A 24,660-nucleotide genomic window follows, 5' to 3' on the forward strand; every position below is an offset into this window, starting at 1 on the left:
AAACCATTTACAAAAAAAAGAAAAGTCTCGTTAATGTCACATTTAAAAATAATTAAGGAAAACCAAAAGGACTAAGTCGAAGGAGGGAGGCTGCAGAGGAGGAAGGGGCCGGGGCTGTTCTGCCCCCAAACACCCCACCCCCAGGGGTGACACTCACACCTTCCCTTCCACCTGAATACGGGGGGGGGGGTTTCAGGGCACGGGGAGGGATCTCTTGCTTTCGGGGTCAGCTGCGGAATGAATTTTGGGGGCTCTGGCCAGCAAGCAACGATACTTTATTGCCCCCCCCCCAATACAGGCTCAGGGGAGCTCGGGACACAGAATCCCACCCACCGCAACGGGACAGAAACAGTAGAGCCAGCTGATTATTATTCCCCCCCCCCCCAATGTGTGTGATTGGGGTCCCCTCGAACCACGCCGCCAGGTTTGGGCTCTGAGGTTGGGGGGGGGGGGGGGGGCTGCCCAAAGATCAGTACCTGGAAGCTGCCTGGAAAAGTTTTGGAAGCCTCCCCCCCTGCCCCCGAATCAATGAAGAATGTCCTTTTATTCAAGCTGTTTTGAGTCCCCAGAGCTCTATTTTAAAGAGGGACAGAAGTGCCGCTAGATGAAATGTCCCGGTTCCGCGCCACGCTCATGCAAACTCACGCACACACCTCTCAAAAACTACCTTTTTTTTCTTTTTTAAAACAAAACTGATTTAAAAAAAAAAAAAAAAAAAAAAAAAAAAGGGCTACAATCTTCTTTCAACTAAATAATAAAGTCCTGTTTTAACAGAAGTCGCCATCCAACCTGAACACAATTCCTCCGTTAAGGGATTTGAGTGACTCGTCACCTTTCTTCCCCCCGTACCATCCCCGCAGTCAGTTCCTGGCTTTGGAGACGTTTTCAGCTCCAAACCTGATTCCATTCGCGTGGATTTTTAGGCGGTAGGATTCCGGGTGAAACGTTGCAGTTTTGTTACAGAATTCTTTGAACTTCCCCCCCAGTGGCTTTTCCAGCGACACAGACCTAACGGGGACACTCGGCTCGCTGGAAGAGCCAGGAATTGCCTTCCCACCCAGCAGCCCGAATGAGGGAAGCAGGAGAATCCCAAACTGGAAAACCAGCAAAAAGGACCGATTAGACCCACTAGGTAAACAATAAATAAGCTTATTAAGGTCAAGAACGGGCACTAACAGGCCAGCAGGAGTGAAATAACGAGACGCCCTCCTTACCCACCTCATCTAAACACACGCCATCGTTTGGGAAAATATAACTCGTTAACCCTTGCAGCAGCAGGGGGGGGGAAACAGGGAGCTGGATGCCTGGCTCCGTCCCAGCCACCTACCCCTTCCATACATCCCCAGGTCTAGAATAAGCTCTCCAAAAGAAGGTTTGTGTGATAAGGAGGAAAATAAAACGAAACGAACCCCACCAACCGCCTCTCCGAATTACATTCCGCACCTCCCTTCTCCACCCAGAAGGCAAGGGTCAGGGAAAGGAAGGGGTAACCCCAGGTTTTGCCACACCAACACCACTCTTCTCTGGGCTGATGGCAGCCGTTTCCAGCGCTCTCCATTAGATCAGAGAGGTTAGAAAGGCTTCCTCAAGTTCAAGGCAACAGCAGTGTTTCTTACAACCCCTTCTGTCTGTCCCCGCAACGGGAAACGGTCCCCCGCAGGCCAGAGGTGGTGCTGGCAACAGCACAAGCAGGTTATTTTTGGGGAGAGTATTTGCGTGGGTTTCTGTGCTTTTGAGACCTCTGGATTTTTAGGTATATGTGAAAAGGAGGAGGACGTTTCAAGACAGGGACTGGTAGATTTCTAATCATGAACGAAAGCAAAATTTGGTCATTAACAGTGGCAGGAGGCCCCATTTTAACACGTGAAGAGATAACGCTGCTCAAAGATAAAATGGCCCAGACCCTCTGCCAGTGTCAGACCTTTAAAAGGTGGGTCTTTGCCCTTGCAGTGACAAAGGGCATCACGCAGAAATTTATTTAGTATCCTACCTTGGCTTTGGAGGGCTCCAGCCGCCCTCCTGTGACACCAGCCCAGAGCGCTTGCGCTGAAACCCAACTCCCAGGAGAGCCTGCAGACACAGCCAGAAACACCACCGACTCCTAATGCAGCGCTCCAGCCGCCCATACCTTAACCTGCTCCACATTAAAAAGCAAAAAGAAAAAAAACCCAGAAAACCTCACACCTGAAAGTAAAGTAAGTCACCTTCAGAGCTGAACAGGGTTTACATTCAGAACTATGGCTACAAACCTACAATTTCCACCGCAACGTCTTTTGGAATTTAGTGGAAGATGCTATTTCTAGACAATAAACCATCTAAATCAGGCTTTTCAAGCCAATCAGGTTACAAAACGCCTTTTCAAAGAGTCACAACAGTTTAAAAAACAAAGAAAAACCAGCCTTCCGACAGCAATTTAGTTATGCCTGATAGACATTTCGAGAAGCAGGACTCAGGCCAGTCCTACCACGTACTAATCCTCCACTAAACTTTTCACTGCTCAGACTTTCACTCCCTCCTTCCCTTGTGTTCGTAATATTTTGATACGGAAGCCAAAAGTGCTCGTGAAAAACTCCGTTCTGTAGAGGCAGCAGCACCAGAATCAGCCGGTCCACACTCCGGAGTGTCTCAAAACCACCTGCACCGTTCCTCTAGAGAACAACGGGGAGAACGGGAAACGTCAGGTCTTCCCTAGCAGGGGGCTACATGGGAAAACACAGTTATGGTTAAGCATCAGCCTCGGTTGGACAGTTTCAGGCACGTGATTTTTACCGCAGCACAGGCAGGTGAGCACATTTGAAAGGTGAATAAAGAATATCCTACTGTACACGTGGGTTCCCACACGGTCACTCCTACATTTCACCAACACGCTCAGTGCTGCGGCCAAAGCACGTGGCTCGTGACCTCCGTGCCTCCTCGGGCTTGGGGAACAAAGATGATGGTAAGAAGAGGCCACAACTAGTGGTGCAGCTTTCCTAAAACGCCTTCTTTGGGCTCTGGGGTGAGAGTATCAGGTTCTGGAAGAGTAACTACATACAGTGTGAGCGCACACATCGATGGGAACAAGCTCCTTCCCTTCAAAATCCAGATGTTTCTGCCTTTCGTACAACGCTACCATCCTCCCCATCCACTCCTGCTTGGCCTTCTGGACCAGCCCCTGACCTACATCCCAGGAACCACCAGTTGCTATCACTATCGACTGAAGCTGAGGGAACAAAACGCACCCTTTAGCGCTACCGTTCAAACCATTAAGACCCAGAGAGGCCAGTTCGAAACCACTGCGCTAGCCCCCCAAAGTAACCGTTTCACAGATAGTCCAGTGGCTTTCTGGAGACCATTCATTTGGGAGGGCAATACCTTAAGCAGCAGAGAGGTCAAATAATAGGGAGTGTTAGAATTTTACCACGTCGTCGCTAATAAAGCTGACCGAGGAACCGACGAGGGCAGTTAACGCCCGCTGGCAGCAGCGCTGTACGCTGCTGCCGGGTTCCGCATGCCTGGCGCCTACACCCTGTCTTTAATCTACCGAAATACAAGCTGTACAGCTCACGTGAGTATCTGATCCTGGTCAGTATTTTATTCTACCTTGCAAGTGGCAGAGGAAGAAAGGGAGGACACCTTTTTAGCCAAAAAAAAAAAAAAAAAAATATTAAAAAAAAAAAATCCACAGTCACAAAAGCAGGATATTCACTAGGAGATGACACCAGGGACTGGTGTCCTTAGGTTGTCCAAGACTATGCTCTGAAGATGCTTTACACGAGATGAGCAAGATGTCCAAAACAAGGCCAACTGTGGTGTAAGATGCAATTTACCCTTTAATTTCCTGCCTCAATTTCACCCAGCCACAGAGGATGACTAGATTTCAGTATGAACCATTACCTAAATCATATAGTCGGTATGCAGATATATGTCTTTCTTTAAAAATTTACTTAAAAACTGCTTGAGCCGCAGGTCATATCAGTCTGATTTGGAGAGTGAAGGCAGTTCCACGGTACAACAGAGACTTGGTCTACAGGCAGGTAAAACGAGAGTCTGCTAACGAAGGGGTAACAAAAGCTGCTGGCTGGGCTGGCCAATGTTGCACACAAACTTTCATAGGATGAAGATGCTGTGGATGAGATCCAGGATGGGAAAACTGAGCCAACACCTGCTGCTGTTCTAATTTTTTTTTTTTCCTTTTTTTTTTTTTTTTTTTTTTTTATTCTCCTCTCACAAGAGGGGGTGGGTAGACTATACAGAGGAGGGCTGTACAAAACTGGGCACTGGGCAGGCATTTCTTCAGCAGGCAATCCAGGCTCTACCTGTCCTTGAGCTCTCTTGTCACCCGCTTGGTGATGCGTCCACACATCAGGCCGATGAGGAAGAGTACGCAGATGCCAACCGTGATCACAGACAGTATGTAATTCTTGGACGGAGAGGTCATAACTTGCATGGCGAGGTCAGAAAAGCCTTCTGCTGGGGCAACCTGGAGGGGAGAAGGGAATAAATGAGTCAAGCTGCACTCTCCAGGTGACCTTCAGCCTTTGCATTTATCAGGTTTAGTCTCTGGCACTGCTATTGCCTCTTCTCGTTGTCAGACTTGGCCTGAACCACAAACAAACAGGTCTGAAATGGTTTATCTGAAGGAACTGCTGCTCAGGAGACAGTTTTGCAGCAGGGAGTTCTGCTGACCCTATTCCACTGCCCCAGACCTTTTCCACAGGAGACCAAAGTCCTGTGTGTACAAAAGACGGTTTAATTCTGCCCTGTTGAAGATGTGTCCCAGGCACTGCGAGAATAAGATACGCAAGTTCAAAAAAGGAGACCTAATTTCGATTTTTCCAGACCAAACTGAAAACGTCAACTTCAGAGACAGGAATTTCATTACAGTTGAAGCTTTTCCTAAGTAGCTTGCAACAGAAAGAGCCAATGCAAAAAAATTAAAAAGGAAATCCTTTACACGTTCACCTTTGCGGCGTAGCTCCACATTTCGATGCGATCGTTAAGGCGCTTCTTGCATTCAGGCTGCAACCTCACACGTTTATCTTCCAGAGCTTCCATTAAACATGACATTTCTGTAATGCAGAGAAGACGGTGTTAGAAAATAGAAACAGCGGCTTCAACAACGGAAAGGCTTCTGGAAAGGGAAACTTCAATTCTCATAAAGGCCGATGATTACACAGGTCTCTAAACAGAGTAGCCAGCCTGCCAGACTACATACAGAGCCCCGTCGTAGCCTCGAAGATGGAAATTTCACTAAGATTCATGATTAATAACCGCATTTTGAGGCGCAAGGAATTTTGACTTCCAAAAAGAAATTATAGGACCTATCCAAGATGTAATTCACACGAGATTTTATAGCCTTACAAATTTGCACCTCCAATGAGCCGTACTCCAAATTCCGTGCCACTATGCTTTAGCGAGAACGAAGATCAAATCCAGCTCAGGAAAAAACAGAGCGTTATCTCCTTAGGCTCATCAGGAGTTTCTTTTGATGAACAAAATGTTTTGGAAAGGTTTAACTTCCTGAGTTTTCACACAGTCCCGTGAAAAGGAAATGGGATCACAATGTTCTGGGTGCCTACGGAACAGCGCGGCGAACTCAGAAACTCTTTTATACACTCCCATATGAGACACCAACATAAAATTCTGTATTTTATGCTTATGCTGCCTTACTTGAATAACCCCTAATTGGATGCTTTCTGCTTCGCACTGAAGAGTTTTGCTCACAGCAAACAGGCTGCAAACTTTAAACCGACTCCAGACTTTTTCAAAACAATTGTCAGTTCAAACGCTCCGAGGCAGATCCCTCTCCAAGCTCCAGACTCCCGCATACCCTCAACACGTCAGCACACAACATCAAAGGGATTATGACAAAACAGGAATAAATAAAGGATATCCAGAATTTCTGAAAGGCATTCAGTAACCAGCACGAAAGATAACGATTGGGAAAATACTTGGCTGCTATTTTTAATGCCAGATAAACTCAGAAAGATGGGAAAGTTCAGAGTTTTTTTCCCCCTGGGAAAAGAATGGATTAGGAAATACTTAAATAAATGATGTTTCAAGTGGTCTGAACCTGATGAACTCAGTCTTAGGGGACTTGGAATAGCTGATGAACTCTCAAAGCCTTTAGCTGCTCTGTGAAGTTAGAAAAACGTAGTAAAGACTACCTACCCTCTGTAATACTGGAAAAGAAAAATCTGGTATATTTAAGTAGAGAAGAAAAAAGGATCAAAGAACTTCAGTTTAATTTTGTATGTCAAAAATACTGAAACAAAGAAGCCGACCACGGACAAAGACCGGCATAAAGAAAGGAGGATCAGGGGGATTAGCTAAGAATGAACCTCGCGAAGCCAAGCTGATTTGCTTCTGTAAGAGAAGCAGCTTAGTCCCGGGGAAGCTTTTGACGCGGTCTGATATAACACTCTCATAAGTGAACTTGGGAGCTGTATCCTGCGTGAAGCTGATACAGGGTGGGAGATAAAACCCACTGAAAAAAATGAGTCCAGGTGTAAGAAGAGCTGGTTTTTGACAGGATTTAACCCAGGAGGAATTTTACAGAAGGGTTACGGATCTGGCATCACACACTATTGTCAATAATCATATGGATGATGGAACATTAAATATACTCATTAAAGCTGCAGATAAGGGTGCAAGGATCAGGATTGAAGAATAGGTCCCACCTTGGACACCAGGAAGGACTTCTTGATACTCATCTTGTGGTGGCATCTGCCACCTCTGCAGCTGTTCCACCTTAGTACCCCAAAGGATTGATAGAAATACCTTGTACTTAAGATAATGCTGGTAAGAATTAGGCACCAATACAGGTTAGGTGTGGACCTGCTGGAGTCAAGTTCCAAAGAGAAAGATCTGGGGGTCCTGGTAGACAGCAAAATGACAATGAGCAAGCAGTGTGCTCTAGTGGCCAGGAAGGCCAATGGAATCCTGGGCTGCGTAGGGAAGAGTGTGGCTAGTAGGTCGAGGGAGGTCGTTCTCCCCCTCTACTCTGCACTGGTGAGGCCACAACTGGAATACTGCATCCAGTTCTGGGCTCCGCAATTCAAGAGGGACAGGGAACTACTGGAGAGAGTCCAGCGAAGGGCAACGAGGATGATTCAAGGATTGGAGCATCTCCCTTATGAAGAAAGGCTGAGAGAGCTGGGACTCTCTAGCCTGGAGAAGAGAAGGCTGAGGGGAGACCTTATCAATGCTTATAAGTATCTAAAGGGTGGGTTGAAGGAGGAGGGAGCCAGACTCTTTTCAGTGGTTGCCACTGAGAGGACGAGGGGCAACGGGCACAAGTTGGAACATGGGAGGTTCCACTCAAATATGAGAAGAAACTTCTTTCCGGTGAGGGTGCCAGAGCCCTGGAAGAGGCTGCCCAGGGAGGGTGTGGAGTCCCCTTCTTTGGAGATTTTCAAGACCCGCCTGGATGCCGTCCTGAGTAACATGCTCTGACATGCTCTGGGCAATCCTGCTTCGGCAGGGGAGTTGGACTAGATGATCTCTATGGTCCCTTCCAACTCTAAAAATTCAGTGAAATTCAGTGAAAGAAAATGCAGCTTAAGGCGCTCAGGAATGGGAGGTTACATGAGTAAAGCGGGAGCACTTACGGCGTCCTCTCCCTGGTGGAATGGCAGCACAGTGGTGTTTGATGTCTAGGGCACAGGCTGTGTGGAGCACTGGGTCAACAAATATATCAGCTTTGCTTTCCTTCAGCATGTTGAGCACTTCCTGGGGAGGGTGAAATGACAAGTACATCTCAAAAAACCAGGAGAGAGAACACCATTCATACCGCTCAATGATTCTCAAAGGTGCATCACCTTTTTAAAGCCAGGATCATGAGAAAAAACCACAGCTGTCCCCGGATGAGGCCACGAATGCTGGTTTTAGGCTGGATTAAACGTCCCGGTTTATAAGGGATACCACAGTTATATTCGTTAAAATGCCAATATTAATCTAAAATACATCAATATGCCAGGGTTAGAACTGAAATAAGGTGTCACAGCCACAGGGCAGTTCATACAGCCCTCGACCCAGCACTCAGGAAGCCTGCAACGGAGACAGCACCAGAAAACAGATCAGCAATGAGAAAGTCTGGCAACCGTAATGGAGAAAGGATCCAAGGCTGGAATTGCAAAGGGGGCGTTGTCGGCACAATTTTCCCTGGCAAATTGAAATTGAATTGAATCGCTGCAGGCCAGAACCAAGATGTGTAAGGAAATCAGCCGAGCTCTGGCTTCATACTAGCTAGAACATGGCCTGGGCCGCGATCTGGAAAAATCACAGATTTCTGCAGGGATGGGACACCTTTTAGAGCGCATCAATTTCTTTCCTTTACCTTCTTGCACATTTCAGTTTTTATTTTCAGCAGATTCACTTTCAGACATTCCTCCACCTGCCCAGTCTGCTCCTGAGCTGCTGCTTCTTCCGCGCACAAGTTGGAAATCTGTTTGGAAAATGGCATTTTAACATAACTAGTTCACGACAATCGCTCTGCCTTTTAGCACGTTAATATCTCAATACATTAGCTCATCACAGGGTGCAGAGAACACACGATGAGATACATTTCCCCCAAGAATCTCCAGAGCCAAACGCAGCCTGGCTCATGCAATATGCATAACCCTTTGAAACCCGACAGCAAGAAGTTGATATTGCTGTACCGAGGAGGAAGGCAGGGAGGAAAACAGCATAGAAATAATGATAAGATATGAAATAAGCAATACTTTGAGTCGGCTATCAAAAACAAAAGCTCAAAAATGTGACTGTATTCCAGTTCAGACTGGCAAGACCTGAACACACACATTTTTATTTTAGGAAAGGAAAGCAGTATTTTTCCAGAGTTACAAGTACTGATGAGATCCCTGATGAAAAAAATAAACTTTGTATTAGCACTGCACAGAAAACTGCAGCTCTTGCACACTGGGCAGAAGTCACAAGCAGAGAACCTGACCGGCTAGGAGCAGTTCAAAGGGGTCGGGGTTTTTTTTTGATTGTTTTAATTATCAGGAGAGTTCATGTTTTAAGAAAAATTTGTTTCGTGAAGGGAGTTTTCATCCCGAAAAAGCAGCTGCTGAGCTACTTCTCCTACCTCTTCAGAACAGTGCATCTGAAGTTGGGGATCCAGCCGATAATCAAGAGCCGACTCCTGGATTATCACTCGAATTTGGTCCTCGCAGTCTGGAGAGAGACGCTATTGAGCGGAGAAAGTCATTAACCCACTCAATGACCTTTATTTTCATAAATCAATCGCGTTGCATTTTAACCTGTGCATTCTGTAATACTCGTATGGGAGCGTAAAAACTCATTTACACACAGGCTGTTACATACATTGAACACACCCCACGTTCGATTTGTTATTCGACACCCATTCCTCATTTGCAGGCACCAGCTCTACTCACCTGATCTGCGTATTTCAACTTCAGGCAGGAGATGACTTGTCCTTCCAGCTCCGTATCATCCTTGGCCCTATTCAGGATGTTTTGGCAGAATTTTGGTATGTCTGCTTTGCACGCCTTCCTGAGCACGGGATTTAAGCGGTAATCTAACCGGGAAAGATGACAGAACGCCATTAGAGAACACATCTCTTCAGATTACAGGACAAAACACTCCAAAAGATTTGACAGAAATTCCCCAGATGACATTGTACCACCAATGAATTTACTTTTGGGGAAAAACAAAATTCTGTTGTGAAAAAATACTAACTTGTGAGGTAAGAGCTTCAGGAATAAAGCGGATCCAATAACACATGCTGACCCTCAAAGAAGTTGAGTGAATAAAGTCAGTGTGTGCACTGACAACCACGAAGGAGAGGAAAACAAAGCAAACATTCTCTCAGCCACACAGAGCACTCAACAGCTCAGGCAGGCAGGTTCCATTTGTTTCAGAAGACGATACCTGTGTTCTGCGTAATCTGGCGCTTGGTGATCATTTGCTTGCATTTAGGATCCATCACTTCACTGTTCTTGTTTTGTTTCAAACACTGCAACATATTTTTTGAATCTGCTTCTGGGCAAAACCGCTACAAAGAAAAATATCAAACCCCCAAGTTTTATTACTAAGCACTTGGAAAAAAAAAAACCCCTCAGCTATATTCATGGAAGAGAATAACCACCTGTCCAGTCCAGGGGTATATACACCCATTCCTGAGCCCCAACACCTATGAAAAAGAACAGTGCTACTCTCTAAATTCACTAAGGGCATGAATATTTCTGCTTTATGGACTGAGCACTAAGCCACACAGCCCTGACCAGGCACCAGCTGGTGTCGGCAGATTCAAAACCAATTTGCCCGTATTTTCTATTCTGAAGTTACAGCACACTTCGCAAGAAACACCCGCCAAACTAAGTCTCACACCTAACTACTTTCCCTCCCCTTTATTTTGGAAATTAAAAAGGGACTCTCAAGTCTCTACACACACCGCTGTCCTGCATAAACACTGCCTGGACAAAGCAATAGGTAAAGACTTCACTAGTAAAATTCAGGATAAAGTAAGGCCATATAGAATGAGAAAGCAACGAAGAGCTCACCGATACTAATTTGCCCATTCTCGCTCTGAATTATAATCAAAAGCGAACCAGCTTACTCAGAATTTAGACCAAAGGATTAATTTCTTTTGTTAGAAACTAATTCTGTGGGTGTAAGATAAGGCTGTTGCATCTTCTAATCCTCACCATTTGGTGAGATTACAGGTCTTTTTTTAAAAATCATGATATTGCACTGGAGAGCACTATAGTCTTCAGATGTTCTGCTTTGGCCACAATAGGGAGTCAGGGAACTGCACAGAGACCACACGCACTGGTGGTTCAAGGTTTGCAAGTCTGGCTGCTGTGCAAAAATGTCTTGTATTAACAAGCACTGCTGCTTTCCACGTGGTACCACATGAAGCCAGCATTTCTAATGTTAAGTTTTGCCTGATTTTGCCTGCTTTATCAGTTTGCTGAAGGTCTGCGCGCACCAGGTCAACAGTGAACTGAAGATGTTACTCCTCTCTGCAATCACAACTTCTTCCCCTTCACTAAAAACCAACCCCAATCCAAACCGACTGGGTGAAACCCATATTAGAAGCCTCAGCACAGGCTTCCTCCTCAGTTCTGCCAGCAGTTGGGAAGACAAATTTATCAGTGCATGGACTTCGATCAGATACATGGAGGAAGCGAAGTTGAAAGAGAAGAGCCCTGAAGAAACCTCGGCCTGATGCAGAGTTAAGAAACTCACGACTTTGCAAGAAAGCAATGATACTGGAACAACACGCCAGTCTTGTAACGAGCCTTTAGAGGAACCTCGAAACCGATATAGCTTTTATGTCCCAACCTCACTGTCTTAAATCAGCACACTTCTGTTACCTTGATCATCTGCTTGCAGACTCTCATGAGCGTGTAGTCCAGTTCTGGATCCATCATCTCCGTCTCCTGCAGTTTAAACACCTTCTGGTGGCACCGGGTACTCAACTGCTTCTTGATTTCTTTCAGGCATTCAATAATCTACAACACAGTTTTACAACCATTACAGACACATCGTTGATATGATCCTGCCGTACGTGCAGCCATGTGTTCCCCTAACGGCTGTCTTCACCCGATTTATGCAGTTAAGTTCCCAATGCCTAGATGTTATCAAAGGTCATTACCAACGCTTATTTCATAGATTCATAGGTTGGTCCAGGCTGGAAGGGACCTCCAAAGGTCATCTAGTCCGACCCCCCCGCAGTCAGCAGGGACACCCCCAACTAGACCAGGTTGCCCAGGGCCTCGTCGAGCTTCACCTTGAATATCTCAAGGGAAGGGGCCTCAACCACCTCCCTGGGCAACCTGGTCCAGTGTTCCACCACCCTCAGGGTAAAGAACTTGTTCCTAATATCCAATCTAAATCTCCCCTTCTCCAACTTAAAACCATTGCCCCTCGTCCTGTCACTGCAGGCCTTTGGAAACAGACCCTCCCCAGCCTTCCTGTAGGCCCCCCTCAGGGACTGAAAGGCCGCTATGAGGTCTCCCCAGAGCCTCCTCTTCTCCAGGCTGAACAACCCCAGCTCCCTCAGCCTGTCCTCATAGCAGAGGTGCTCCAACCCCCTGAGCATTTTTATGGCCCTCCTCTGGACCCGCTCCATCAGGTCCATGTCATTTCTATATTGAGGGCTCCAGACCTGCACACAGTGCTCCAGGTGAGGTCTCACCAGAGCAAAGTGGCAGAATCACCTCTCTGGATCTGCTGGCAGCACTTCTTTTGATGCAGCCCAGGATGGGATTGGCCTTCTGGGCTGCGAGTGCACATTGCCTGCTCATGTCCAGCTTCTCATCCATCAGCACCCCCAAGTCCCTTTCCTCAGGGCTGCTTTCTAATACCTCAATTTCCAGGACTTGCTTTAAGCTCATCTTTTCTCGCAAAGATTTAATGAAATAAAGAGGGCCACCCAGACCTCGAAAACCCCACACCTCATCCTGCAGACATTACACCTAAGAAATCTCTACATTTCAGTAACCAGCTGCTAATAGCTTAAAGCTAGCATTAATAGTTCATTAACTAGCAGGAATTAACTGCTCACAGCATTGCATTCACCCAATACTAACGCTTGTGAACCAGTGGGGAAAAAGATCAAGTTACGCTCCAAAATACTAATGAGAAAGATTTCAGTGGTATCAAAACGAAAACCTAACGCTGTACTCACAGGGGCAAAAGCGTTCTGCAAAAGTTTTCTGAAAAGAAAGTCCAAATTAAATTGTAAATTAATAAAATCCATTACCTGCGCATTGCCATAGGGCACGTTTTGGCAGTAGTTCTTGATGTCACTTTTACAAGCCTCATACAGTTCTGGTTCAAGTCTGATATCCTCAGTCTGCAGGATAAATTACAGTATGAGCTTTTAAGTAGGTCTCTAAAGTCTATTTTACTTTGTTAATCTATTAACTAGAGCCCTCTACTCACGAAAAGCAAGCAACTCTCACAACAGGCAGCTCAGATTCTTTCAATTTAGGGGTCTGGGGTGAGAGAAGTGGTGTTAGTGGGAAATCAACTTTGCAAATCCATGCAGTGGATCAGTGGCTTTTCACACTGAAGGAAGGGTTTAAACCGAATTTTAGAGCTGGCAAGTTGTTTCCACTTGCTCCTCCTAAAAGGGCATGAGCACAAATGCCAAAGACAGGTAAAACCTTTTCGTTTGAAAGCTAAAGGACATATTAATAGCCATATTAATTGGATGATCTGGAGGATGCGAACGAAGTTTCCTTCTTTTCATGACACCCATTTGAATTCTTTCACACAAAGACAAAAGTGCCGCCTCTTCCAATATGGGCCTACTTAAGGTGAAGCTTTAACACTGAAACAAACATCTACTGGCCAAAGACCTGAAGAGTTTATTGCTGCAAGCACCGCAGCAGGAAGCTGAGAGGCAGCCCTTGCCTACCAGAACACACACTACTCCTGTTCAGAGCAGCTGGAGTTAAGTCGCTTCACCTCTGCTTGTTTCCTCAGTCTGTAAAATGAAGCTTTTGTTCTCTCCTAGAGGACTTCCACAACATCAGCATGTGCAGCACGTTGCTCCCTAACACTAAACATAATCACTTCTAGCTGAAATTCCAATGACCATTTAGCTCACCTTAGCCTTCATGAGACTATATTTAAGGCATTAAAGTAGACAATCATTACTTTCACCGTGAAGGGCAGCTGAGCCTCGTGTTGTAAGAGTGGAAAAAATAAATTGGATACATCTTATAAACGAGCTCCCTTTTTTTTTTTTTTTTCCAGGCTGGACAAACCAGGAAGCTTTAATTCAAGGACCTTGCTAGAAGAGCGGGCAGATGAAGAGTTTCATGCATGTTTACCATCTCAAGCTCCTCAACACGCAGCTGTTTGCGGCACTTCAGAGAGACCCTGTGCTCCTTGGCATCCTGCAAAGTATCATTGCGCACAGTCGTGCTCAGGCAGATCACTACATCCACCCTGCGGAAAAGAAAACAGCTTTTTACTCATATACCCTTCACTTGGACCAGCCAAGGCTGGTGTTGGATCACCACGCCGGAGAAAGTGACGCCCAAAATCCAAGAACAGCATAAAGTCCTCGTGCATCTCTACTTATTTCTAGCCTGGGTACAGCTCTATGTAGAGTAACTGGATCACAATTAAAACCTAAATCTCATCCTGTCTAATCGGAGTCTAGATTAGCAGCCAGGAAGATATTAAAAAAAATCCCAGCACACCCCCGCCCAGCAAGACCTCTGCTCTTAAGGCAATGGTTTAGAAAAGCTTTACCTAATCTCAGAACTAGCTGAAGGTGAACACCTAACACGGCATTGCAAACAATCCTTCTGCATTATGAGAAGGGCATTTATATCATAAAATGCAAATAGTCTTGCTATCCACGAACAGCATTGACCTTGTGTGTAATTTAGCCTTACGCCATTGCAGCAGGCCATTAAAAAAAAAAATAATCCTTTACACCAAAATGAATAAACCAGCTAAAACAAGCGAGGCATTTTCCTTTCCCAGATCAGCAACTGGAACAACGGTAGCCTGCACCTCAGAAGATGACGAATCTAGCAAGGGTTTAAAACATCCTGGGACATGCAGTCCACTAATTGGAATCAAGAGGACAGGCTTGTACGCAAGAGTAAAGCAGAAGTAATTTTAAAGAGGCAGAGGATGTCTCCACCTTAAGCATAAGGGAAAACACACAAAACAATCAGCCTTTGAAGGAAGTCCAGCATTTGCTGCCCTACCGTGAAATACCGTACAAATACAGAATAAAGTTACGGGGTCAGGTTGCTGTTTGGTCAGGTGCTACGTACTTTTTTTTGATGTTGGGGCAAAGTTTCAGCACATCCTCCTTGCAAGCCATTTTAAACTTGTAGGAGAACCTAAAATCTTTCATTTGAACCTGCAAGAGAGAAATGAGGGGAAAAAAAAAAAAAACACCTTTGGTCAATCTCAAAGAAGGAGGGGTTTCATAATTAGCTAATTCCTGCCAACACCCTCAGGGAGCAGAACAGGCTTCCACTGACAGCAGAGAAAAGAGCTGCTCACCAGCTGGAAGTGAGTAACTCCGATTGCACATTTCTCATTCATTTCCTTCTGGTGTTTGTTCTGTATTAGACATTCCATCAGGTCCCCAGAATCGATCTGGTTATCTGCAACCTCCTGAAGAAGAGATGAAAGGTTTAAAAATCAGCCAGTCTTACAAGTCCTGATTTTTATGCTCCTGTAGCCCACTGTGACCAGGAAATAACAGAAATTACAGTCCCACTCTCCGCTTACGTCTGATTTTACTTTTGAAGCCTAACAAGCACACCAAGAACTAATATTAAAAACCTCTAACCTTTCCCACACAGTGGTTTTTCCCCAAAGATATTCACACGATTACGGAGCACTCACATGACAGAAGGTCTGGATAATGGGCTCACACGCTCTCATCAGCAAAGCTTCAATTTGAATGTCCTGCAGAAAACACGCAATATTTCATTTTCACAGTGAATGGACAAGAAAAAAGGCTCTGAAAAAAAAACCAAACCACCTGTGGTGACAAGTTAAACTCAATCCAGTTTACAGGGTTTTGAAAGATGCAAGACAAGCCTTCCAGCTTAAGGGAAGAGCCTGGTCCCCACAGAAACTCACTGCTTGGATATTTCAGCCAACCCTCCCCGATCTGGATGCTACAGCACTAGAAATCACCTTACGCCTAGGCACGAGTTCAAGATCAATGATAGTTCTGAACAAACCATTTCACAGCCACTGGAAGGAAGCTTTCCTTAGGGCACAATGTCAATTTTAGGAGGTACGGGGAACAGTGTGGGGAAAGGCAGTCAAATACGCAGATTCATAAAAGAAGACGCTGACCTCACTGAAAACCTCTAATGATGCACCTGGCAGTTACTTCTTGCAAAATTTTTGCAGTGGCGGAGGGGAAGATGCAATATGGTACTCAAACTACTTGCAAGCAAGACAAAAAAAATAAAATATGAAGTCCCCTGATGTATCTTGACTTGTACTAAAGGTAACGGGGTCACCTGTGCAATCTTAGCTTCACTACCATAACCGATTTTAAGCAGGAAAAATGTCATCACCAGCCTGAAACCCTGAACCGTTGTTCAATTCTCTTCCTCAAAAACCCCACATGAAAACTTACACTGTACAGATCCCAGGGAGATGCATTTCTGCACTAACCTCACTTCTTTTCATCACTATCAAAATGATGTGCTTAACTAGTCATGCTCAACTCTTGCCTTTATCCCAGGCTGACAAGCGCTCACCTCAGACTCCAGCTCAGTGAGGTTTCCCACTATGTCTCTGCAATCAGACACCAAGTCATCGAGATGGTCCTGAAGGCATTCCAGCTCCTACAAAACCGGACATTTTAGTATGTGAATCAAGATACGGGCTTGAAATACTATTAATGCACATGAAACTGCCCTCTTTGGAAAGTCCTAAACCTCATTTAATCCCACTCCTCTACTGGCACTCCCAGAACTCACATATGAAGCAGCGATTAAGGATGTTGGTTTAGGATGTTACCACTTGTTCTCAAAAGCTGCGTGATGCACTTCCACTTCTGGAATATCACATTTAATTTGCCCTTCGCATAACCTTAATGAGAGGTTAATTACCCAAACTACAACCTACGATGGGCACTTGAAAAAGACAACAGCGTATGCTCTACTGCATCTGCTGTCGAATGGCTCCTCCCCGACAGCTCTGCGAGGACACAGCAATTTAACACAAAAGTATTTGTTGAAATTTTGTTAAGTAGCAGCAGATGTTAGTTCAGTCCTCTATAAACACAGGAAGCATCTCAGTATTTGCCAAATGGAAATGGGATAAAGTTTACGTGGGAAATGTCAAGCTTGTAATAGAATATTCCAAATAAGAGTCAGGGTAGGGTGGGGTGGGGTTGTTTCATTAAAGTCCTTCTTGTGAACTATCCCCTTCCCCCTTCTCATCCCACTACACATTTGAACCTACTGAAGGCCTGCAGGAGGTGCAAAGCTTCTTCGTACCACCTCCAACTCTCAGTCTAGTGTAGATTGTTTCAAGCTGCGCATATTTTAAATATATTCTCAGGTATAATGAGGCAACTTAAAACAAGATGCCCTTTTGTCCCCTTTTTTGCCTGTCCCACCCCTCCCGCTTCGCAGACAGGCGTTCCTGTGCACAGTACCTGCCCCGTCTCCGTTTTTTCGCTGCACCACTTCCCCAAGTCAATCATGCACTTGTCCTGGAGGGCTGGGTCCAGCTTCACGTCCATGGCACGCTGGTGGAGGATCCTCTGCACCTCTGCTCGGCACTCTCGCGATAGCTGCAAACAGGGCAAAAAGCCTTTAGGATATGGGGTCTCTAAATCCCTACAACGCAAAGATGATGTTTTTAGGTGACAACGTACCGAGAGTGACCACGAATGCCACCAGCAATCCCAGAAAGCACAGAAGCAGTCCTGTACTGCTCAGCACGAACCTGCTGGGGCTCCCACAAGCAACCCAGGCTCCAAGAGAGTTTGGAGCTTTGTCATGTAGTTTGGAGGGAGGCTCCTTTCACTCCCCTAAAATCACGCATTCTTAAACCTTCACGTTGCTTTTGCAATGAGTCAAACCAGCTCATGCCCTCAACACCAAAGGGGAAGCCCAGAACAAGGCAATATAGTCTGGCTGTAATTCCTTCTCAGCAACCCCCACCGCAGCACATCAGAGACGGCATTTGCCAAGACCGAGGAAGAAACAAATTGTAGAAAACCAAGGGATACTGATATGGTGCTTGTCAGACCTAAAATGCACCGGTTGAAGCTTAAAACATCCTATATTTAAAAATCCAAAGCACTGAGAGTCACCTAGCATTTCCTGGGCAGCACTGGAAAAAAGTCCAAACCTAATCCCTGATGGGTTTGCTTTCTAACACTAAATTTCAAAATGACGGCTGCTCCCTTAGCCTACTTTCCACAAGAAAAATACATTTAAAAGCCTTTTCTCTCTCTGATAGATTATTTGCAGGGTGGCTATTGATTTCTTTGGTCAGCACTAATATAAAACGGAATTAATAAGTCTCAACTCAGCAGACTAAGAAACTGCATTAAAAGAATTATTCCTAAAAGAGAGATACTTTCAATCAATACTTGACCTCTGCCACAAAAGACCTTTTAAATCAAGCTGCAGAAATTAATTTTTTAAGCCAGGCCACTGAGTAAATCCACCAACTCCTAGGGGTGGCATACACTACAGTGCCAAAAGAAACGGAACCGAGTACCCAGCTGCCTTGATAAAGGCACAAGAGGGCAGCAAACTTGGAAAGAGTAGCTCTAAACCAAAAAAAAAAAAAGCAATTATGGTGGATCTCCAGATTGCAGGGCAGCAAGTCACATCCCTAATGTCTTCTTTAAAGGCAGCATAAGCACATTTACTGGGACAGTACACTCCAAAGAAACGAAAGGATGCTTTATAGCAATAGGAAGAACTTAATGGAGTATAATCTGAAGTTGTACTCGGATCAAAACTTAATTAGAAACAGCCCAGGAAAGCTGGGCTTGGAACTCCTTTTTGCATAAAACCAATTCTGCAGCTACACTAGCTATTTGCAAGGAATCACATTCCTCTTTGGGAAGACAAGGGGGAGGACTTGCCCTCTGTCTAAATAGATACACACAAGCTGTTGTCAGCACACAGTTCCCCCTGCGGGCAGTTGTCACATCTTGATGTGGCACTTTGGCTTTCCCAGAACACCACCACAGACCTTCGAGGCGCATTTGAGATGGAGTTTGCACCCAAAGCAGTGCAAGTACCACCTGCGGAAAAGGCTTTTAAATTAGCTTTTGCAAGTTCTTGTGGTTTTAGCAGAGCGTGTCCAACTCCCAAACGTGTGTGCAACCCTTCTGTCGCAGATCACAGAGCGGTGTAAGCGGCACTCACCCTCCTGCCCTGCTCCTCTGTGCGGTACGCGTGCCTGTACAGGCAGGAGAACACAGCCCCCGGGGGCATCAGCTCACTAGTCTCATTCCAGCCGTGGGTATGGCAGAGACGGGAGGCATCGCCCTGACACTTGCGGTAAAGGACTGTATCCAATCTGCGAACAGAAAAGTTATCACTAGCACTTTATTTAAACCTTCAACGTTTTTCATATTCTGAAATGCTTTTCAGGCAGAAAAATCTACTTCAAGTTTCACACACCACCACATCGTTTAGCAGGGGTGTCCAACCAATGGAACCAACGGGTGGTGAAATGCCTGTCGCTCAATCTGGAATCAACTCCCCAGTCTCGCAAAAATAGACAAATATCTTTAATTACAGATTAAATCTTCAACGCTTCTTGAAGCGCCTCCCATTCTCTTCTGCAGCAAGCCAGCCAAATGCTGACACACGGGAAAAGAAATCGGCTCCTTGATGTCCTAAAGCAGCAGAAAGGCAGGTACATACCATGCTTTGCTTGTTATAATACCTTACGTGTACTTTGTACTGCTGCCACTTCGAAATGCCAGTTTCATACAAATCTCAGTTAGATAAATTATTGTCTGCCCTGGATTTGAGCTAACTGGAGACTCAGCGTTTCTCGCTTTTGCATACAAGAAAACTGCAAGGGCAGATCTCTTAAGATGACGTCTAATTATATTAAAGTTCAGTGAGATATTGCCAACTTCCCGAAACGGAAACTTCAGATTCCTACACCACTTTAGAAGGCAAGCATCAAGTGATATCAGGGGACACAGTTATATACATAATGATAAAAATAGTAAGAAAACCATTTCTACTCCGTGCGTCTGTGCTTGGCACACAGTTAATACAACAGTGTTTATAAGCCAGTTCTAGGAAACAGTGGTTAAACAAGAAAGATGAGCTCATGTTGCCCAGCCTGCAATATGAATTAGAATTATCTTTACTCCCAGCAAAATGCAAATACTCAGTCTTCCTTCTTCCCATCACTTAAGTTTGGCTCAAGCAATGAACTACCTGCTGGAAACATGGCACTGGCAGGAGAAGAAGAAATGAAGCGAAACAGGAAGAGGAGGAAAAAAAAGTAAATTAAATATTCTTGTCTACCTTATGGAGACCGTTATGGAGATGACTAAACAGCCACAAAGCCCTAAACTCTCTGGTCCGTGAAGCCCCATGTATTTTAAGAGCAGAAGGTTCACAGAGCTTCTTAAGAGTCAGCTCTTAACTACTGGCAATTCTGCCCATGGATACAGCTATGAGTCAGATTCTCTTAATGTTTGATTTGAATTCCCTTTGCAGGAATCAAAGCCCACGACTTCTTGCCTTACACTCCTTGTGGTCCCTGAGAACAATTATTCCATTTCTTGCAGCAACCCCATTTGATATACTAATTCCACACTCCTCAATCTTCTTCAGAAGAAAAGCCAAAACACTTTTTTTTTTCTTCAATGGCCATGTTTAACAAATTGATACTCTCCTCATCTTAACCCAGGCAGACACAAGGGGCTCTGTATATATTTAAAACATAGCGCTGCCATCTCTGCATGAGAAAGTTGGAAAAGCAGTGCTCCAGAGGGAATTACATCTGCTCTACAGGCTGCAATCACAGCGAGAGAATTCGAAAAAAGGCAGAAATGGAAGTAGGGAGCCTCTCACACAGTGGTTCTTTGTTACGCTCAGTAGTGTGGTTTTCCTAACTCCTGTATTGGAGCACTCAGAGCAGATAAAGCCGGCTGTCACCTGCACAGAAAGTGACCTTCAACTTCAATATGGCCAGAGGACATCTTTTAATTAAAGACGCATTGAATTTCAGAGCTCTAACTCGAGATTCTTTTTAAGGCTGCATCATTTCAAGTGAGCGTCTGATTTAAGCAGGCATCACGCTTACTTCTTCTAAGCAGCTTTTACTTCTACTGTTCTAGACAGGCATCAATGCCCTACAGACCTGGCACCTTAGAAGTCCTCTCTCCAACAAGCGTAAGCAATACTGTTTTACCAGGAGCTGCTGATGCATACGAACACTAAATACAAGCACCAAGAGAGGATACATCTTGTTTTACAGGACTCACTTCCAATCACGAGAGATGAAATACTGGAGCTCCAGAAGCCTGTGCTCACAGTCCTCTACCATCTTCTCAGTATACAAGTGCTCCATTAGGCAGGACAGGATCCTGCAAACACAAGAAGAAGGTTAGGCAACAAACTGTTGTTATCGTGCTGAGCTTCCCTGTAACGTCGGTGTTGCCAAATCAGCCTTTCCAATGAACTGCAGATAAGACGGTCAAACACAGTGAAGATCTTTCTCTTCCTTCAAGATTGCATCTAAAACAATCGTATACCGCATTTTTACCCTCTTAAATCCCTTTGTTTCAGCTATCTCAACAAGTCTGATAGATGACAAAATCATCAGGATATAAAATCTGTCTCAGGGGACACTATATCAGACCTGAAGATAAAGGAGACACTGGTCTCTGGTTTGCTTAACTGGGCTTTTCAAGGCCTGTTACTTTTCTTGGTGATATTGGTAAAGACTTGCGTCATCAGAGAAATCAGCACATCAAACGTTACAAATGTAATCTAAGGGCCTGACATAGCTACGTCCTTCACCAGTGCTAAACCTGCCCCGTTATAAAAACACCAGTCTGCTTGTACAGCGAGAACGAAGAGGGAGCTCAGTTGACACCTCCAACCCCGGACAAATCGCTAGATTGGAGCCCGTCGTTTCTGGACAGGTTTTTAGTATCTATACTGGTCAGACAGCCAATCTTCATGGATGCCCAACAGAACCAAAAGCCAGTCGTAAAGCCAGAGGCACCTACATGGGGTCTCCGGAGCGTATGTGCTTGCAGGCCGTCTGTATCACCGACTCGCAGGCCTCGTTCAGCGCCCGGTCGATGCGGTAATCCGCGCCGGGGTCTGTTTCCTGGATCAGTGTCTGGAGCTGCACAGGAAAACAAATTAAAACGATCAAAACGAGAGCACTCGCGACTTCTCAGCCCGGCCAATCTATGGCAATAACACCACTACCAGTTACGACCTCTGCTCTACAGCTGATTATTTTAAGCTGCCAATTCAATTACCAGGCATGGGAGTCTGGCGCTGCTGAACCCTAATTATCCTTATAAAACAGCCCAGCATCACTGGAGGAGACCAGTCGCGTACTGAAGGTCAACTGTAAACCCGGACCCATTATATATACCCGTTTACAAAACAGAAATGCTAAAACTTGAATATTGTATTTCTGCTCTACCCCCGTCCCATAAGGCTGATGATGCCAAACGTGCAAATCTGTCCCATCTCCATAAAGACTATTTACTGCTCTAAACTGAAAACCAAATTGATGTTTAAAGACCAGTCGCCGAACTGCAAGCAAAGCTTCAAAACGTTTTTGAATTACTTAAAGAGAACATAAAAATTTCACTGAAATACAGGATAAAACGTCCTGTTCTGCTGGCCCATGAAATATCATTTCCTCAAGCACACCTGCTCAAGCTTTTGGAAGGCAGGGTAACCACAATTTAGTCGAGAGATACAGATAGATAGATTTGAAGGGAATTTGGGTAAACTTCAGCCTCACTCAATCTACAGTTTTGGGGAAAACAGTAACTTTCTGGGCCGTAACTCAGCCCAGGATGCCCACAGCCCACTTCACATAGGGCACACTGGTATCATCATTCGACAGGCAAACGTTTTTAGCTGACAAATTTGGAGAAAAAACCCCCAAATTTTAAAAAGAGAGCTCGCTTAGAAGGCAACTGCACACGGACATCAAATGTTCTATGCTGTTAAAATCCTGGGAGTTACTTAATTATTTTTTGTTACGGTCCCCCAGACCAACCAAGTCAATTTTATTCTCCATCTTTCAAAGTCTCCACCTAAACACCATCCAGGAAACTTTGAGGGGCAAAGCCCTACCATCACAAAAAAAAGGAGAAGAGGGGAAAAAAGCATCAGAGAACTGCAGAAAATAAAAGCAAGAGCTATTTATCCAATAGGAAACCTGTAATCAAGAGGCCAGACCACAGACTGCCTGGGAGGAACACAGGATTTCCTGCAACTCGCTCTTGGCCAAAGTTAATTAGGTCCAGCCTCGGCTTCTAAGGGACACAGGCAGCTCGGAAGAGCGCTGCCCAGCAGGCACTAGCTGATGATTCAAAAATTCTTGGGATATTTTCACTAAAAAACAATAATAATAAAAAAGAAATATTTTATACGACCCTGACAGTGGTCGAACAGAAGCCAATACAGGATCCAGATAGTAACAGGGAGCCATACCTTAACCAGAAGAAGGGAGAAGTGATAAATCCTTTACAAACGTCGTAACAGTCAAAGCAAGAAGGAAAAGAATACGGTTGTTTTGCTGGCACACACACACACACACACAGCCTGCACGGATGGGCAATACGCTGCACACAAAGTGCTGGGATCACTTTATGTTAGATGTTTACGTATGGAAAGGGATCAAGTACAATTAGTGGAATTTCTCCCTTAAGGACAAATGGGTGAATTAAAACCTCAAAACTGACGTTGTCTTACACACAGGGATTAAATACACTGGCCAGAGCACAGGAAGGACATGGACCTGTTGGAGCGGGGCCAGAGGAGGCCACGGAGATGCTGGGAGGGCTGGAGCCCCTCTGCCGGGAGGACAGGCTGAGAGAGTTGGGGGGGGTTCAGCCTGGAGAAGAGAAGGCTCCGGGGAGACCTTAGAGCCCCTTCCAGTCCCTCAAGGGGCTCCAGGAAAGCTGGGGAGGGACTCTGGATCAGGGAGGGGAGCCATAGGAGGAGGGGGAAGGGTTTGACACTGAAAGAGGGGAGATTGAGATGAGATGTGGGGAAGAAGTTCTTTGCTGTGAGGGTGGTGAGAGCCTGGCCCAGGTTGCCCAGAGAAGCTGTGGCTGCCCCATCCCTGGAGGGGTTCAAGACCAGGTTGGAGGGGGCTTGGAGCAAGCTGGTCTGGTGGGAGGTGTCCCTGCCCAGGGCAGGGGGTGGCACTGGATGGGCTTTAAGGTCCCTTCCAACCCAAACCATTCTATGATTCTATATAGGCAGGATTCTTCCTCAGGCCTCAGTTTAGGCAGCGTTTGTGTTGGTATCCAGTGCACTTTGGCCTCTTCCATTTGGTACAACAGCTCAGAAGGACCAGGTCTCCTCCCAGTTGCTCTGCCCCATACTGGGCACTGCTGCAGGATTCCCAGTCCTGATCCTCAACCCCGTGCAGGATTTGGAGCAGTGAGGCAGCTGCCCTGGCTGCAGGGGCGAGGGAATAATTTGGCACCGGTGATAAAAGAGATGGTTTTATAGGATTTTCCTCCCTCTCACAACAACCCCTTGCAGCTGAAAAGCAGCTGGATAACCATTATAATCCTCTGAACTTTTACCCCGATGTGGAGCTAAATTAACAATTAATTATCAGTTTATTAACTGTATTAGACATGAGAAGCAGAAATATCTGCCCTTTTAGCACAGATTATAGTTTTCCATGTTCAAGGGACTGAACAGAAAAAGCAAAGATGAGACCAGAGCAACATAAAAGCCACATTATTTGAAAAAACAGTTTGCCAGCAGCTCTAGTATAAAATACTGCTTCTGCTAAGCAACACCATAGGTGATAGATGCTGCCAGTACAGCTGCAGACCTTTTATGGGCTGATGCTCACAATTAAGGGACACGTATCGCGCAGGATCTCCAGCTTTGAAGAATAACATAATGATATTTGCAGAAGACCATTTAAAGATCAGAACATATTCAAATTTTACATGCCTCTCCAAAGCAAAGAAGAGCT

The 24,660-nt window shown here is 45.3% G+C and overlaps 1 protein-coding gene across 1 annotated transcript in view; it reads right to left on the reverse strand.

The window, feature by feature from the left end:
- Positions 1-3,796: 3,796 nt before the first annotated feature.
- Positions 3,797-24,660, reverse strand: part of GLG1 (golgi glycoprotein 1) — a 90,065-nt gene continuing 69,201 nt past the window's right edge. The window contains exons 9-26 of the mRNA XM_074151372.1: positions 21,695-21,816; positions 20,945-21,046; positions 18,855-19,008; positions 17,120-17,257; positions 16,215-16,301; positions 15,340-15,402; positions 14,992-15,105; positions 14,757-14,845; positions 13,794-13,911; positions 12,716-12,808; positions 11,325-11,462; positions 9,877-10,000; positions 9,381-9,523; positions 9,071-9,172; positions 8,321-8,428; positions 7,593-7,713; positions 4,945-5,051; positions 3,797-4,462 (exon numbers count right to left, since the gene is read on the reverse strand). Coding sequence (XP_074007473.1) covers positions 4,295-4,462; positions 4,945-5,051; positions 7,593-7,713; positions 8,321-8,428; positions 9,071-9,172; positions 9,381-9,523; positions 9,877-10,000; positions 11,325-11,462; positions 12,716-12,808; positions 13,794-13,911; positions 14,757-14,845; positions 14,992-15,105; positions 15,340-15,402; positions 16,215-16,301; positions 17,120-17,257; positions 18,855-19,008; positions 20,945-21,046; positions 21,695-21,816 — 2,091 coding nt within the window. The 3' untranslated portion in view covers positions 3,797-4,294. The remainder of the gene's footprint in view (positions 4,463-4,944; positions 5,052-7,592; positions 7,714-8,320; positions 8,429-9,070; positions 9,173-9,380; positions 9,524-9,876; positions 10,001-11,324; positions 11,463-12,715; positions 12,809-13,793; positions 13,912-14,756; positions 14,846-14,991; positions 15,106-15,339; positions 15,403-16,214; positions 16,302-17,119; positions 17,258-18,854; positions 19,009-20,944; positions 21,047-21,694; positions 21,817-24,660) is intronic.

The sequence above is a fragment of the Numenius arquata genome, chromosome 8 (assembly GCF_964106895.1).
Source record: "Numenius arquata chromosome 8, bNumArq3.hap1.1, whole genome shotgun sequence".
Lineage (NCBI taxonomy): Eukaryota > Metazoa > Chordata > Aves > Charadriiformes > Scolopacidae > Numenius > Numenius arquata.